This window comes from Argiope bruennichi, chromosome 7 (assembly GCF_947563725.1).
Source record: "Argiope bruennichi chromosome 7, qqArgBrue1.1, whole genome shotgun sequence".
NCBI lineage: Eukaryota > Metazoa > Arthropoda > Arachnida > Araneae > Araneidae > Argiope > Argiope bruennichi.
Window position 1 is genome coordinate 17,968,095 of NC_079157.1, and position 18,197 is coordinate 17,986,291.

The following is an 18,197-nucleotide window of genomic DNA, read 5'->3' on the forward strand; positions in this document are numbered from 1 at the left end:
TTTTAGCCTAAAAGAAACTAACCGCCTTCGGTGACCAGTTGTTCACCCTTTATATTATAAGTAATAATTTAGCCCTTCAACTACAGAAACAGATAATCAGCTGAGAAAGACGAAATTTTAGTAATAATTTTACACTGTGATACCTAATCCGTAGAAAATAAAAGATAAGAAAATTAAGGTGTATGTACACACTTAAAACTTCGAAAATCGTTCAAAATATCGAATTCTTTTTTATTGCTTAATAATGTTCTCTGATCCTTTAGCTTTCAAACGATACCAAGATGTTGTCAATATTCGAAATATTTATCGAGTTATAATTATTTTTCTTGAGTTGCTTTCATTAAAAACTCTAGTAACAGTTTTTTTTAAACTCCTTTTATGAAGAATGATATTTTTCCAATAATATACTAGCAAATAACTAGACTATTAACGTCAATAAAGGATCAGCAGTTAGAGGATGTTGAAATAGAAGAAATTGAAGTCAAGTTGGATAAAGTGCGTAAATTAAATCAACAGTCTGAACTTTTAAGACAAGTCTACTACAAAGTTGTGAAAAAGGATGAAGATTTAGTGGAAATTGAAAATAGTTTCGAGGATATCGACTCGGATCTCCTAAAATTGGAGGTAAGCTTGAAAAAACTTTTTAATAATTGCATGCATGAAAATGGGAATGCAAAAATTAATAAATCTGATGATGTTAATATCAAGCTGCCAGAAATCCCATTACTAAAATTTTCGAGTAATTTTGAGGAATGGAACATTTTTAAAGCTCAATTTGATTCGTCAATTTCTTCTAACAAACAACTTTCAGAGTCGCAAATTATTTACAATCATGCTTAGTTGGAAGTGCGGCTCGGATGATATCGAATGACGATATATTTCATTCCTTTTTGAAAGCTTTGGAAGATAGATTTGATAATAAAAGACTTATTGTTAATACTCACATTAATGAAATATTTTCGATTGAAAAGTTGCACAATGAAAGTGCTAAAGATTTAAGATCATTAGTTGATCAATTACATAAACATTTAAGAGCTCTAAAATTAATGAATTTAGATTTGGATAAACTAAGTGAAGCTATGTTGATTAATATTGTTATGCAGAAATAAGATAAAATATCGCGTAAACAATTTGAAATGACTTTGACGTCAAATGAGCTAATTGGTTGGGATACCTTTATAAAATTTATTGAAAAAAGATGTCAAATTTTAGAAAATTTGCAAAGTAATATCGTTTAACCACCAAAAACGAAATTTATTTCCCAAAGTTCTAAACCACATACTTTAGTAACAAAAGTAAATGACACTTCATCAAAGTGTCCTGTTTGTCATCTACCAGCAAATCATCCTATCTATAAATGCAAAAGTTTTCTTGATTTAAATGCTGTGGAACGTTTTAATATGGTTAAAAATCTCTCCCTCTGTGCGTTGTGCTTAAAACCAGGGCACAAATTAGCTTTTTGTCGCCAATCTAAGTACTTGTGTAACATCTGCAATGGTAATCATAATTATCTCTTGCACAGACATAGCAAACCTTCGATCAGAGGAGAAAATGTTACTAATTCTGAAGCAATTCCTTCGGAGCCGAGAACTGACTTATCCCCAACAGATGTGACTTCGGCCACTTCACAGCATATTTCCTCTACCTGCTTACTTATAAAAAATAAAAGCGTTCTACTTGCAACTGCAATAGTACTTATTCAGAATATTTATGGCCACTTCTCGAGAGCTAGAGTAATACTAGATAGTGCTTCTCAGGCAAATTTTGTAACAAAGCAGTTTGCTGACAATGCGAATTTACGAAGACAAAAAATAAAAACATCGGTTTCTGGATTGGGAGGAATTTCTACTTCGATTGAATATGAGGCTGTTGCCAATATAGCCAATTGTAATGGATCTTTCTTTTTATCCCAAACCTTTTTGTAATAGATAAAATTACGGATATGGTTCCGGCAACAAATGTTAATTTAGAGAATTTAGAAATTCCACAGGTTATGCTTGGAGATCTGGAATTTACAAGGAGTTCCAAAATCGATGCCCTTTTGGGTGCCGAAACCCTCTTTGAAATTGTTAAGGGTGAACAAATACGTTCATCTCTAAATTCAGTAATATTTCAAAATTCTGTATTTGGTTATGTCGCTGGTGGCTATGTAAATACAAACAATCAGGAGCCATGTACTATAATTTATGTAGTTTAGTTTCTCGAAATGATAATATAGGAAAAGTAATCGAAAAATTCTGGTTAGTGGAAAATATTAGTGAAGAAAATACTGTTCTTAGTACTGAAGAAGAATTTTGCGAGGCGCATTTTAAAGAAACGAACTCTAGAAATAAGGATGGTCGATTCGTAGTCAAAATGCCGATGAAAGAAGGTTTGTTGGGTGATTCTAAAGCCTTAACCAACGTTAGACTTACCCAAACGGTTAAGCGATTGCATAAGAATCCCATGATGCAAAATTTATATAAAGAATTTATTGCAGAATATGAAAGTTTGGGTCATATGGAAAAAGTGAATAATGACATGTGTGAAGGATTAAAAGGAAGGAAGTATTATTAGCCGCATCATGGAGTTTACAAACCCGAAAACTCAACCATAAAATTAAGGGTTGTATTTAATACCACTGTCCCTAGTACATCGGGACAAAGTTTAAACTATTTGCTTCTTGCCGGTGCAGTGAAAGAAAATATTTTTGAAATAATGACTAGATTTAGGACTTATAAATACGCATTTACGGCAGATATTAAGAAGATGTACCGTCAAATATTAATTGATGAATCACAAAGAAATCTGCTAAAAATATTATGGAAGGATAATATGAATGAGTTTCCAACTACTTATTGTCTTAACTTTCACTTACGGCACAAAATCGGCTCCATTCTAGGCCATTCGTTGTTTGAAGCAACTCTCTTTGGATGAAGCGAAAAAATTTCCGTTAGCTTCGCAAGTTACACTAACAGATGTGTATATGGATGATTTTGTCTCGGGTGCTGCTACTTTAGAAGCAGCCCAGGAATTACAAAGACAGTTGATACAAATGCTACAAACTTGTGGCATGGAGCTTCATAAATGAACTTCAAATTCATCTGAACTCCTAAATAATAGCTCTGAGGAAGCTAACCAACAATATTTTCTCGTTGATCGACATTCTTCAGTAAAAGCTTTGGGTCTGAATTGGCAACCAAAAGAAGATTATTTTCTCTTTAAGGTAGACTTAAAGATCAAGCCTTTCTACACTAAAAGAGATGTGTTGTCCGTTATCGCTCGTTTGTATGATCCATTAGGTCTCGTTGGTCCTGTTATCACAAAGGCCAAAATTTTTATGCAAAAATTATGGATCCAACAATTGAACTGGGAAGATACTCTCCCTCAGTCAATTCAGCCAGAATGGTCGAATTTTGTGACATCTTTGAAAGTCATCGAAAATCTCAAAATTCCTAGACATATCTTGACAAAATCTTATGAAAGAACTATTTTAGTAGGTTATGCTGATGCTTCTGAAGCTGCTTTCGGAGCGGAAGTTTACATGAAGTCTTTAATGGAAGATGGCACAGCTGTCAATAAACTCATTGCCAGTAAATCGAGTCGCTCCCAATAAAATAATTTCGATCCCTCGTTTGGAGTTGTCAGCGTGTCTCCTTCTCTCGCAGTTGACAGAAAGAATTCGTCCTTCTCTTCAGATGCTAATCAGTGAAACAATCTGTTACACAGATTCAACAATTGCACTTGCCTGGATAAAGACACCTCCCTATAAACTAAAAACTTTTGTTGCTACTTGGGTACCAAAGATACAAACTCTAACAGAAAACTTCCATTGGAAACATATTTCTTCCCAACTTAATCCTGCAGATATAATATCTAGAAGTTTGAACCCTCATGAACTCTTAACCAGCAACTTATGTTGGGGGGGTCCTGACTATTTACCGGACTCTAAAAATTATTCTAGTGTTGAACTTGATGAGTCTGTAATTTCAGATGAACAATATCTGACTGAACTTAAATTACAGTCAAACATTAGTTTATCTTCTGTAAATAATATTTGATTTCTTGAGGAATTTTTAGCCATAAGTAATGACTATGTAAAATTAATTCGTGTATTTAGTTTTATTTGCATGTTTTTATTCAATATTAAGAATAAAACAAAAGTTACCGGTCCAATCACAAATAGTGAATTGGAAAGAGCAAAAAAATAAATTAATGGAGATTATTCAGGTAAGTGAATTTTATAAAGAGATAAAGGCCCTAAAAAACGGAGAAACTTTGAAGAAGGGTCCTATAAGTCCTTTAAATGCTTTTTTAGGTGCAGACAATTTGTTAAGAGTATGTGGTAGATTGGTTCATGCAGATGTTAGTTATAATCATAAACATCAGATAATACTGCCTAAAAAGCACAAAATTATCACTCTAATTTTCCAGTATTATCACTTAAAGAACTTTCACGCAGGACCTCAATCATTATTACATTTTGTTGGACAAGAATTTTGGCCCATTGGAGGCAAAAATATCGCAAGAAAGGTTGTGCGTAACTGTATAACTTGTTTTAGGTGCAAACCTACTCCCTTAGACCAATTAATGGGGAATTTACCTCCAGAGCGAGTAAATCCCAACCCTGTATTTTCTAACACAGGTGTAGACTTTTGCGGTCCATTTTTCATAAGGTACAAAAATTAAAGAAAGGGTAATTTACATAAGGTGTATGTAGCTATTTTCGTTTGCCTAGTTACTAAGGCTATACATCTTGAAATAAGTTTTTGACATTACATCACAAGCATTTATTGCTTGCCTGAAAAGATTCTTCTCACGTCGAGGGAAATGCTCAATCTTATTTAATAATAATAGTAAAACCTTTATAGGAGACAACAAAGAATTGAAAAAACTCGCTTCACTTGTCCATTCTCCTGATGAAAATTTATCAAGGTTTTTAGCAATGGAAAATATTTCTTGGAAATTTCTTCCCCCACGAGCCCCTAATTTCGGAGGACTCTGGGAGTCTGGAGTTAAGTCCTTCAAGCATCATCTAAAAAGAACTGTTGTTGATGCAAAATTATTTTATGAGGAATTTTTAACGGTTATTACTCAAATAGAAGGCATCCTAAACTCAAGACCTATTTCACCTTTATCTTCCGATGCTTCGGACTTAGAACCATTCACTCCAGGCCATTTTTTAATAGGGAGGCCCATAAATTCTATCCCAGAGCCTTCAGTAATAAATGAACTAGACAGTAAATTAACCCGTTGGCAAAGACTGACAAAAATAGTAGAACAAATCTGGAAACGCTGGTCGATTGACTGTCTAAATCATTTGCAAGACCGAAAAAAATGGCGGTTTTCAAAAAATAATATAAAGGAAAATGATATGGTTATACTAAAGGAGGATAACCTTCCACCTCTTAAATGGTGTCTTGGAAGAATAAGCAAGTTATTCCCGGACAGGACGGCAAAGTTCGTGTTGTAATTGTTAAAACTAAAAATGGTTATTTTAAAAGACCAATCTCTAAAATTTGCCTCCTACCCATTCAGACTTGATTTTCTAATCTGTACATAAAAAAACTGTATATTATTCTGTACATATTCAAATGTTTATTTTCTATTTTTACATATTTAATTATACATTTATGCTTCATACTTATTTATATATCGATGTCTTTTTTTTATATATATTTTCATGTTTGGACTCGAAAAAAAATTATTTTGTTGTATAATGTTGACTATAACTTTGAATCTTGAATTGTAACTTGTGTTGCATAAATACGCAACGCGGGGCGGAATGTTACCGCCTTGTTGGCGCTTTTTGGAAAGAATATAGCAAACATACGCTAGCTTGGCTTCAGCGATAAAATTATTGTAACCCTGCTGACATGGGATCAGTTTGCAAAACAGTTTCGTACGAAGTAGTCATTGCGGGGTCGTCGAACCTCGATGAAATAAAAAGTTGGCTTTCGAATTGTCGTTTGATTTTAAATAAGAATACAGTCCACTTATTAAAAAATTGAAATGAACCAGCTTAAACTTATGGTAAATTCGTACCAGAACCCGTAATATATAATAATCATTATAGAAAATTTTGGAACATTAGATTGGCTATTAAAAATCATACTAACCATGTAAAATTATACAGAAAAAATAACTGTAAAATTACTTATAAATCTGAATCTTATTTACCAAATGTATGTGATAAATATGTTAAAATAGTCAATGACATACATTTTTTGCCAATCTTTCTTCCTGAGAACCATTTCAAATATTAATATTAAAATTTTCAAAATTTGTATTCACATTTTTATTATAAGACAAATAACTATATATGTTATAAACAGCTTTTAAATAACTTTTATATTTAGTATTCATAAAAAATAAAAGATGCCCTTTTTTTAAATTAATGCTGTTGATGATTATAGTCAAGATTAAATTATGAAAGAATTTATGAGCAATGATCCTTGGCAATTAATTGTTAGCATGTGGTAAATATATAAATACCTAATACAACTGAAAACTGGTTTTCTTCAAACATATCATTTTTTGTATTTTATTTATTATTGAAATTCATAATTATTTAATAAATGAAAGAAAATCATATATGCAATTATTTGAGCCTCATTGCAAAATATTGAGAGAATATCCATTCAGAATTAGATATAAAAAATTTCCTCACAACTAATGACACTTGCTCCAATAATTCTCCAACATTATCTAAATATAAGGAAGAAAATACATGTTCAGATTATTCAGTTGATTTTAAAATGTAAAATGCACAATAAAAAAATTAACTCGCATATAAAATGATTTTTCTATATCATTTTGCTTATACTTCATAAGAAAGAATCACACAAAAAGTTAATTAGTTTTTCATTGCTTCTTGCATCATTATTTCCCTCAAACAAATTTGCTACCTTTCTTTTAATTCGGTCTACCTAGTTTGTGTTCAGTATGTAAAAAATTGTTCGGTTAATTTAGCAAAGTACAAACATGGTTAATTGCTCCTAACGAAATTAACCATAAAAGTAAATTCAGTAGAGTAAAGAATTTAACCCTTAACTGGGGAGGTGAAATTTTAGGACTTAACTGGGGAGGTGCGATCTACGAGAACGCATTTCATTTTCACTCAAATTAAATTTTCCAATGAATGTATCAGTATGTAAAACTGCCAATATGTTTTGCAGATATTTTTCTTGGTATATAGATATGTTTTAGAAATTTTTCAAAATATATCGTTGAAAAAAGTAAATGCTTTGGAACATACATTTTTTCCTCAAATTACACGTTGCAATAAATAATATTCTTGAAAAAGCATATTACTTTTTAAATCATATTTATTTTTACATTATATGAAGGTACATAAAAGACAATATAATGTAAAATTCAACAGTTATATGAAAAAAAAAAAAAATGACAATGGGTAAAATTGGACCTTTTTTTATCGGGTTGTGTGACTTTCATAGCACGGTTTTCTGGGGCATTTTTAACAAACAGGTTAAGAACTAGTATAAAATTCAACCTATAAATTCTGTATATATATCTTTTGGTATATTAATATATTTTATAAATTTTTCAAAATATATTATCACTGGAAAGATTAATTTTGTTTGAACATGCATATCAGAATTAGTTGAATGCGAATTTTCACCGAAAAACTCTTCTGTACAATTATTCTTATCACTAAACTTACTTTCTGCTTCATTTAAAAGTGTCTGGAGCAGTGCTAAATAACAGGATCAGTAAACTGGATTATATTTCGGAGCCCAAGTTTTAGCGCCACCTGCTAAGCCTTGTTTATCACTGGGACACAAACAGGGAGATGCGGTCTTAGAGGACACAAACAGGGAGATGCGGTCTTAGAGACCGAGCTCCAAGAAATAAATAACTGAATTATTTTAAAAAGCATCTGCTGAAATCAGTTGAAAAAGTGCACGCATATTGAAGGTCACAAAACAGGAAGCTACAGGGTCAATTTATACAATTGAGCTAAAAATTGAATAGGGGTGACAGAAAATCCATCGCTAATGGTCTCACAGACCACACGTCATCAGTTAAGGGTTAAAGCAAAAGAAAGAAATGTCAAGACTATCAAATTTGGATATCTGCAAAGTCTAAAGAAAGTGAATAATATTTATATACAGTTAGAGTATTAGTCATTAAATGAAAACACATGGTGATTGATGAAAATAGTAAGCATGGAAGGTGGAATATTATAAGACAATATTTTTTAAAGGCTTCAAAAGTTAATTCATTCTTGATTAGAAAGATTCATGCGCGTCCATAATTAGTAGACAAAAAGATAAAGATACGTAATAAATTTTCACTTCTGATTAAAAAAGAATATGACAATTTCTTGATATATATTTACTATCACGATTTTTCTATCATGAGTAAACAAGAAAATAAAAGTATGCAATAAGTTTTCGCCCTAAATAAACATTACAAGTAAGTTTTTTTTTTTTTCATACTCATTTATTATCCTGAATGTATAAACATTGTTCAGAAAGCATATTATATGCCATTGTTAAAACTCAGTAGAAAGATTACAGAGGAATTTAAAAAGAAACCAGAATATTCTTATATGATAACCCGAATTTATTATATTTAGAGCAAAGGTTAGCATGTGGTTCTCGAAGTGTAAACATAAGCAATAAATGGAGGAATAGGCAGGCTCATATTAACCTTTAAGAGTCCAATCACAGCGAAGCTCACATCAGCCTCATGCTTTTGTAAGATTCGCTGTGATTGTACTCATTTTAGGTTGACTTGGTCTGGCCGATCTCTAGAAAGTGTCTATTTCGGTAATAATGGATGCTGTAGTTTGAATCGAACTTCTGTTCTTAATTTTGATTGTGGCTTCTGGCAGATTTTAAAATTTTTGTGATATTCGTGTTCTGCTTTTGTTAACCCGGAACAAGCTAAGAATCCGTTCAGGGGCATATGCCGGAAAACAAACCTCCATTCCTTCCTTCCTTAATTTTGAAATATTTGTAAGTAAGTTTTAATAGATTCGAAACTCATTTTCTATTTGAAAAAGCTTATTTTTTGAAAAATTAAAAGTCGTGATATATGGCTAAAATCTGATAATTGTTATATTGAAAATTTAGTGCTTGCTTCTTCAGTAAATAAAAAGCACTTGAAGTATTGTTTGTATTTTTTTTTTTTTTTTTTTTTGAGAATCTAATATATATATATATATATCTTATTTCAACTAATGTTGAAAATGAAGCCAATACAAATTTTTCTTGTAAGATATATAATTAGATAAAATTATTCGCCATAAAAATATATCATATAGGCGTAGAAGAATGGGCAAATGAGAAAAATAATCAATGGTTACTTTTGCCACACCATTTTTTATTTACATTCTTTCTCCTACTGTTGTTTTGAAATTATGTTGTATAAATTTCAATTTTCAACTAACTATATTGCCTATTCATATTATAATTTTAAGCATTTTACATAGATTCCAACATGTAAAAGCATAGAATGATTACTGAATGTAAGAAAAATAAAATGTATTAAGTACTTATATGTATGTCAGAAATGTTATTTATACTGTTTTATATAATCCACTGGTAAATTAGAAATGTATGCATGTATTTTAAACTCAAAAATTATTTAGGAATCCAAAACATGGAAGAGTTCTAACTGGTCTGCTGTAAGAAACTACTAGTCGCAGCAGAAAATAGACCATTGATTATTCTGGAATAGTAAGGGCCGAAGGGGTTAGTGTTCCATGCCTTTCAAACAATTGTGTTGTTTCCTCAGAGGCCCTTTTAATGTCTTGTTTCTTCTCTAAGCATGAGAAAATCATTTAATCTGGCTTCTTGTATGTCTTTAAAATATGTTATAAAGATGCAAGAGCTGCAATAATAATAACTAGGATTATATTTTGCAAGAAATTGTCCCCAAATAATTCGCATGCTGAGGCTATCAGTGGAAATGAAACCGAAAATATCTGTCAAGTAGAATATGACAGTTCCGTTTCATTAATTAAGAAACATAATAAATATTCTTTGAAGATAAAGAGCCTAATTTAAAGAAAAGTATTTATTCATCAAAATAGTATTAACAGTTATATCATTAAAACCTCATTTCCTATTGTGCATATTCTTATAAAATTTATTTTTAAGATAATGCAAATTTCTTTTGATTTAGTGTATAAAAACTCTCAGAAGCCAAATGTGATTGAATCAATATCCATGGCACCTAATTTGTTCATTAAAAATGCTCACACAGATTGATTTGGGGACAGGTAGGTTTTTTATGAATTTTCATTATGGATTTTTTATGGCTGAAGATAATTTTTTTTATTTTTGAAACAGAAACCCATGCATTCCAGTGTGCTGAAGAAACTAAGCTCGAATGATGTTCGGAATAAGAGGTTTTAAAATAGGTTCCTCAAAGTGTGAAATGTCACATATGTTTTTGAAAAAAACTGCTTAAGTTAAAGTACTATCAATTTCAAACTATTATGAAGTTTTCAGAAGAACTATCAGACATTACATGTTCTCCTGTCAGTGATTGAATTATTAAAGTATTGAGTATTAATTTTTTGAGTAGGTAATATAATAGCAACTCTCTTAATTATAAAAATTTGCTGTGAAAAATAGTAAAACTTTTTGCAATATAGTACTTCATTTCAGTCTGCTAGAATAATAGAATTAGTTATATGGCATCTAATTTTAATCTGTCTAATTTCTAAGAGAATAAAAACAAGGAATCCAAATTTAAGAATTTTAGAAATCATATATATTTGACATCTTAAATGAAGGAGATGAGGAAGGAGGAAGAAGTTGAGAAAGATTGACCTGCAAATTATTTTTTCTGCCATCAATATTTGTTATACATTTGATATAAATCACTGCTTTAAAACATAAAGTTGTGTGTATTTGGAATAATATGGTTGAATTCTTTTGAGATTTCTTGAGCAATTCTGATCTTTTTATGCCATCAAAATTTGATAACATTCTAGATATAAAATGATAGTAGATGTTTGTAGATACATTGATATTTGTATGATAATATGAAATTAATAACGCTCTGATTCACTTCTCTACAATAAGTTTTTTTGTCTTGGTTTTTGGATTTCTTTTCTTATCTTTAATAACATAAATTGTGAAAACATAACTATATATATATATATATAAAATAATTTTGTCAGATGCGTATCCAAAAAAGATGACTCTTAGAATAAATCTCAATTTATTTTTCTATGGGAAGGCAAAGTTTGTACATGGGTTGAAGTTGGAATGTATTCATTCACAACTAATCATATGAGGAAACCGATTTTACTAAGTAATTTTAATAGAATTTCTTTGACACATGCCAATTCAGAAAATGAAATCATGATTAACTTTGAAAGGAATGAGTGGGTGTTTGTAATTATTATCCCTTTGTTTGTGGTGCGGGAAACACAGTGTTAACAACTTTTTACATGCCTGTTTGAAATAATTAATTGAAAAAATATAATTTACATCAGGGAATAAGAGAAAATTCTAGAATAAAGTAATTAGGCTAATTTAAGATAAACATTAGGAAATTGAACTTGAGCCTGTACTTTTTCGTAATGTTTATTTTTGTAAGAATTTGCAGTATTAATGTATGCAATATGTATTTCATTATAAAAATTATTATGTATTCCTGCATTCTATTAAGGGAATTAAATTCAGCTCTTAAGAAGCTGAATTTTTTTCTAATGTATGTTTTTTATAGGTGATAAATATGTTATTATTTGAAAAATCTTCTGCTCTTCAGCTTGATTTGATACAAACTAGTGGAAAATCTCTACCATGTGCTTTATTTATTATTATTTTTTTACACAATCTTTGCCATATCTTGTATACATTGTTTTGTGAATTTAAACTGATTTATCATCAGGAGAAAACAAAACATACTAACTTCATATAGTACAAAATCCTTTTTTAAAAGTTCTAAAATGTGCTAATTAGCTAAAGATTATTTTAACTACAATTTTTTAAAATTATAATTATCTTTAATTTGCTTCTATTGCATTGTGGTACCATCTTCGGCTTATCTTGTATGCATTTTTAAAAAATTTAAACTAGATGATCACCATGAAAAACAAAATGTATTTACTTTAAAAGGTCAGAAGTGTACTTTACAAATACTGAAATATGCTAAAATAATTTAAATATAAATAGAGTAGAATGGAGTAAAATTATCTTAAAATTAGTTATTTTCAACTTTGTAGAGATCATACCAAAGGAGAGGTGAGATTTGTTTCTGACAATGTGCATGAAGAAAAAAGTGCAAAAATGACCACTTAAAAAAAGACAGAGCCTAAGAATTAGATTGGTATAGAGCAGGAATGGTGAACCTTTAAGGATGAACGTGCCATTTTTTTCTAAAGAAATGTTTTATGAGGTATAGACGTGCAGCAAAAAAATTTTAACTTGTGCTTATTGAAAAGATAAGTAGTAGATTTAATATTACAGAAGATTTTTTGCCAACTTACTAGCTTATCTGGTGGGAACTGAGTCCATATACTGTTTCTTTACCAAGATGTAGTTAAAAAAACAATCTTCTCTAAGCTATAATGATATCTTTTCTCTCTTCTTCCTGTTATTTTTTATTTATTTATTTTTGCTGTTGCAGGAGCTTTATTTCATTATCATAAAAATTGATCTTTGTCAGTCTTTTAAAATGAAAAAAATAAATTCTTTGAACCATTCAAACCCATTACCAAGATTACATAAAAATAAAAATGTGGAATTCGTGTGTCCTGCCTTTTCCTGAATTTATGTATTTTGGAATACTTATTTCATCATGTATATAAATAAGAGGAGCACCAATTTGAATGGGCAGATCTCAGGTATTTCTTTAATTGCAAATTGTGGGAGAATATAATATTTATATTTTTGTTCACCAGAGAGCTGGCACAAAAAAAGAATAATTTTGCAATTCATATTTGGATAATGGATGACACAATAGCTTGAAATTTCTCCACCACATTTATACTAGAAAATATTACTTTTAATGAAAAAAATATTACTTTTAAGGGCTTCATTCTTAAAAAAATGTGAAATTTCTCTTACTTGCAATACTTTTGACGAGTAGTGAATTTCATTGTACGCAAAGTACTGAGAGAAAACATCAATCAATTTAAGATACTTTGCATATCATTGATGAATATGATAAGTATTTTCTTTTGGATGATAATTATAATTTGATGAAGACACTTGCTCTAATATAAGAACTCCTTCAGATATTATGTCAAACTAGCCTCTTTTGACGACCATCTGGCTCGTAGAGAATATTGGCTATATTTCGTTCCAATTCATTATGCATTACTTAATGTTTGATTTTCTCAACACAATATCTTATATACCGAATTCCTGCAGCCATTACAACCGTGTTATTTCAGAATCAATGTTCTGTTTTGTTCGTTGTGTATGAAGTTCCATACGATCATAGTTTTACTAATTTTGGCTTCATTTGTTTTCTAACATTTGTCGTACTGTAACTTCGCTTAGTTATTTCTCAAACACGCTACTCAAGTAATAAACAAAAGCATTTTCCGTGATATTGCAACAAAATGTATTGTTTCCTTTGACACAAAATGTATTGATGAAAAGTAGATTTTAAAAAAAATTATTTTCATCAAACCATTAAAAAAAAAAAGTCGCTACGTATTGTTGGGGGGGGGTTGCACGGTAAACAAATTGGTATCGTGGAAAAGAAAATTTTTATATTATTATTTTAAAATATTTCATAAATCAGTTTAACAAAATAATAATGTTGAGAATTAGCAAGAGAAATACCAAAATTTAACTAAATTTTAATATTTTCAATTAATTAAAATTTTAAAAAAGCATTACTTGGTGCATATTCTAACCTGCCAAACAATATTTGTGCCAAATTTCGTATTCCTTGACCAAACAATTTATCCTGTAGCATGCCAACTCCCACATGCTCGTTCTCTTTTATTCTAAGTAGATATATATAATGCACTTCATTTATTTCTTATGAAACGGGATTTTAATAGTTTAAAGGATGTGTTATTTCTTCTCCAACTATCAAATTTCTTTCAAGTGTTCTATGTGAAGAAAACATTATGAAACTATTTCTTTCTCTATAATTCAATTGCTATTACTTCATTTACAACATACTCTCCCTATATATATATATGTATATAATCTTGTTCAAATTCTCAATCGTTAATAAAATACTTTTTATTCATCCGTTCAAGTTCAAAGACATTTTTTAAATCTTGTAATGGATGACACTTGATGTTAATACAGTTTTTTTCCATATATTAATTAATTAATTAAATTTGTCCAGTAATTTCTATTTGATCGCCAATGTCGCCAAGCTCTAAGATTACTGACGCGACACCCGATCATAAATAATATAAGATATATATAAATAATATATGAAAATAAGTAGGAATTCAATTAAAATATTTTTACCACTTAATATTGTAATTCTGTCATATGTATATACATATTTATATTAATTGTAATTATTTAATAAACAGTAACTAAAATAATTTTTTTTTATTGACGTAAGTAGGAATTGACTTTAATTATTTATATATATATATATATATATATATATATATATTACTTGTTTACATTATTATTTCTGTAGCTCTCTTTATGTGTACGTTTAATTAAATGCATAACCTAATTTTAACATATTTAAAGCGAATTTTTAGTAAAATATTCTATGTGGCATTGACTTCTTGATGATTCGATTGATTTTTTTTTTTTTTTTTTTCATATTTATACACAATTATTTATAACTAAGACGTGAAAGTACTCTATGTTTCATCTATAATACACATTATAATAAATAAGTAGCATAATACGTTGGGTGTTAAAGATATATTGCAGAGAGCGTTATATACACAATATATATATTATGATAAATTATAATACATTGTCAAAATATTTTTAATTTTTGTAGGCTTGTAATTTTATTAATTTTGAACATTTAACTTCAGGTGCAAAGATTAATAAAATTTATCTTTTTTAGGTTACGGAACCAACGAACAGAGAAAAAATATTGCCTATAAATCATCAAGATTAAATATATGAACAATAGAAGTTTAACAATTCCTGCTTCCTTAGGGTTAAATATACGCAGTTAACTCTGTACTTTTCAACAAGGCTTGCTATCTCATCTACTCAATGATTTAGAAAAGAAGTTATGTTATATATGCAAAAAAAGCAAGTAATTCTCTGAAAAATTAAAAAAATATATAGCATGCACAATATCAGCATATCTAATAGATACTTCTGCTTAGCTTCACAGATACTTATGATTTAACATGATGAAAACTTTTAATCAGATTTAACTTGTGTTGCAAAAGATTTTCTTAAAAGCATGCTGTAGCGAGGCATATTCTAACACTTGTGAAAGAAAAGCCTGTCTGTAGATCATACTATATAAAATATTTTCTAATCAAAGCACTCAAATTTGGAATATATACAAGCTTACCAAAGAATTCTGCAAAATGTGTACTAAAGTCTTTTCTACGCAGGAATATATAATACCACAAGTCTCGACGCATATTAAAGAGAAACCATTTGTTTGTAATGTGTGTGATAAAGTATTTTCTCTCAAAGGAATTTTAAAGACACATTTAAGAACGCATACTCAAGAGAGTCCGTATGTTTGTGAGGTTTGCAGTAAAGCGTTTTCTCACGAAAGAAATTTGAAGGTACATTTAAAAGTACATTATCTGAATACAGGAGATAATCCATACGCTTGTAATGTGTGTGGTAAAGTATTCTCCCACAAAGGAAATTTAAAGACACATTTAAGGACGCATACGAAAGAGAAACCGTATGTTTGTGTTTGCAATAAAGCGTTTTCTTTACTGGGAACTTTAAAGAGTCATTTAAGGACGCATACGAAAGAGAAACCGTATATTTGTGAGATATGCAAGGAAGCGTTTTCTCACAAAAATAGTTTAAAAATACATTTACTGTCGCATACGAAAGAGAAACCGTATGTTTGTGAGATATGCAATAAAGCATTTTCTCTACGAGGATATTTAAAGACACATTTGATGACGCATATGAAAGAGAAACCGTATGTTTGTGAGATTTGCAATAAAGCGTTTTCTCGCGAAGATAGTTTAAAGTTTCATTTACTGACGCATACGAAAGAGAAACCGTATATTTGTGAGATATGCAATAAAGCGTTTTCTCACAAAAATTATTTAAAGAGACATTTAAGGACGCATACGAAAGAGAAAACGCATACGAAAGAGAAACCGTATGTTTGTGAGATATGCAATAAAGCGTTTTCTCTCAAAAATAGTTTAAAGACACATTTGAGGACGCATACGAAAGAGAAACCATATGTTTGTGAGCTTTGCAGTAAAGCGTTTTCTGAGGCAGGAAATTTAAAGAGACATTTAAGGACGCATGCGAAAAAGAAACCGTATGTTTGTGAGGTATGCGGTGAAGCGTTTTCTTACAAAAGAAGTTTAAAGATACATTTAAGGACACATACGAAAGATAATCCATATGCTAATAATGTGTGCGATAAAGTATTTTCGCATAAATAATACAAAGTAATAATTGATACTGTGTAGTAATTTAAATAAATTCCCACTAAATTTGTGCCTGCTTTAAATAGTTATTTAATTTATGGATTTTTTTTATGAACGATTCACTCTAATTATCTTAACTTCCTTTTGACCAGCACTCATGGTTTTATTATTTTTTATTTTATTTCAATTAATGTTCATGCAATTTCAATGTTGAATTTATATATTCATTTATAATAGTTTAATTTATAATCGAGAAATAATTTTAAATAATGCTAACAAAAAGAGAAAATGATTGCTGTAACTTCTAACTATTCAAAATTCTCATAAAATAAATATTGACTAGTAGAATATGGAAATAGCAGTTTCTGTTTCATACCAATCATTAAAAGAATTAACTAAAATTTATACAAACATCCTACACTGTTTAACTGATTTATTACTTTTCAATTTTGCTTCATAATGAAGTGAGTGTGTGCACTATAAGACATAATTATTATTGAATTTTTTAAAAAATGATCCTTTTTTTTATAAAATTTAGTTGATAGTGCATTCATATATTGAGTGTTTAGTTTTTTTCCTGAGTATTTTGTAAATTTTCTTAACATCGAAGAAATTATTTCTTAATATTATATTTATTTTTAGTATTTTTATATAATACTATTTTATTATTATGAGTTACTGAAATATGTCAGTAGTAATAAAAATAATGCTTTTATAAGTTATCTTGCTAAATAATCATTTGAACAATTATCAAAATAGAAATCGCATACTATCCAAAAAATAATCCAGAGAATTTTAAGCAAATAATATAGAAATCCTTAACTATTCCATATTGGTATATCTTTAAACTGAATCATTGGTCCTCTTCATTGAAATAAAGCTCTTCCTTGAGGTTATAGCTTATCTATTAAAATCATTTTTAATAAAATTAAAAATATATGATAAATTTTTCTTATATAAAAGATATAATTTCAATAAATTACATCAAAGACATTTCTCAAAAGAATCAGTGGTATTCCTTAAATCAGATATTATAGTATTTTTACTTGGTACTCAAGAAATAATCTTATTATAACAACGAAATCAAGAATTTCTTTCATAATATAACATTCATAATATTTGGAATTGTAAAATATGATAGATTTTATTAAAATGATCTTATCTCAATCACAATGTCTCTGTTCACAATGTATTCTTAAAGTCGAAATAAAGGTCTTATTTGCAATTCTAAAAAAATTATCTGAAAACGATTTCTATCATTTGGGCAATTGTGTTTTTTGTATTCAGACAGAATAACGTTTACTGAACGAAAGTCTTTAAAGGGGTGAAACAGACAAATAAACCCATTCATCATCATAAAAATTCTTAAAATTCTTCTCAGTTCACTGGAACACAATGATGAACCATTCCCGGGATGGGAAAAACTATTTTGTGTCAGGACGACACATTTCACCGTTTCCATCAAAAATCCATTTTTGTTGGGCGCCAATGTGGTGGCGAGAAAGTTTTCTTGTGATTGTCGGGACGACATCACTTTCGTTTCATCAGAAATTCTTTTTCGTCGGGCCCCACGTTGTGCGCCAATGTGGTGGTATATAAATTATTATGATCCATGCAGGAAGCAACAGGTCGAATGTTTTTAGGAACATTTCTTTTAATAATCGCATTCACACACTAACAAGCACAAATACGA

The 18,197-nt window shown here is 29.5% G+C and overlaps 1 protein-coding gene across 3 annotated transcripts; it reads left to right on the forward strand.

Moving 5' to 3' along the window:
* Positions 1-8,781: 8,781 nt before the first annotated feature.
* LOC129976312 (zinc finger protein 569-like) lies at positions 8,782-16,574 on the forward strand. 3 transcript variants are annotated; one of them, XM_056089814.1, is made up of 3 exons: positions 8,782-8,967; positions 10,135-10,231; positions 14,977-16,574. In XM_056089814.1, exon 3 carries the CDS (start codon positions 15,458-15,460, stop codon positions 16,517-16,519), a length of 1,062 nt encoding a protein of 353 aa, XP_055945789.1. In that variant the 5' UTR covers positions 8,782-8,967; positions 10,135-10,231; positions 14,977-15,457; the 3' UTR covers positions 16,520-16,574. The 3 variants fall into 3 exon arrangements, with proteins under 3 accessions (XP_055945789.1, XP_055945788.1, XP_055945790.1); XM_056089813.1 differs by having other exon boundaries at positions 8,782-8,963; XM_056089815.1 differs by lacking the exon at positions 10,135-10,231 and having other exon boundaries at positions 8,782-8,963.
* The last annotated feature ends 1,623 nt before the right edge of the window (positions 16,575-18,197 follow it).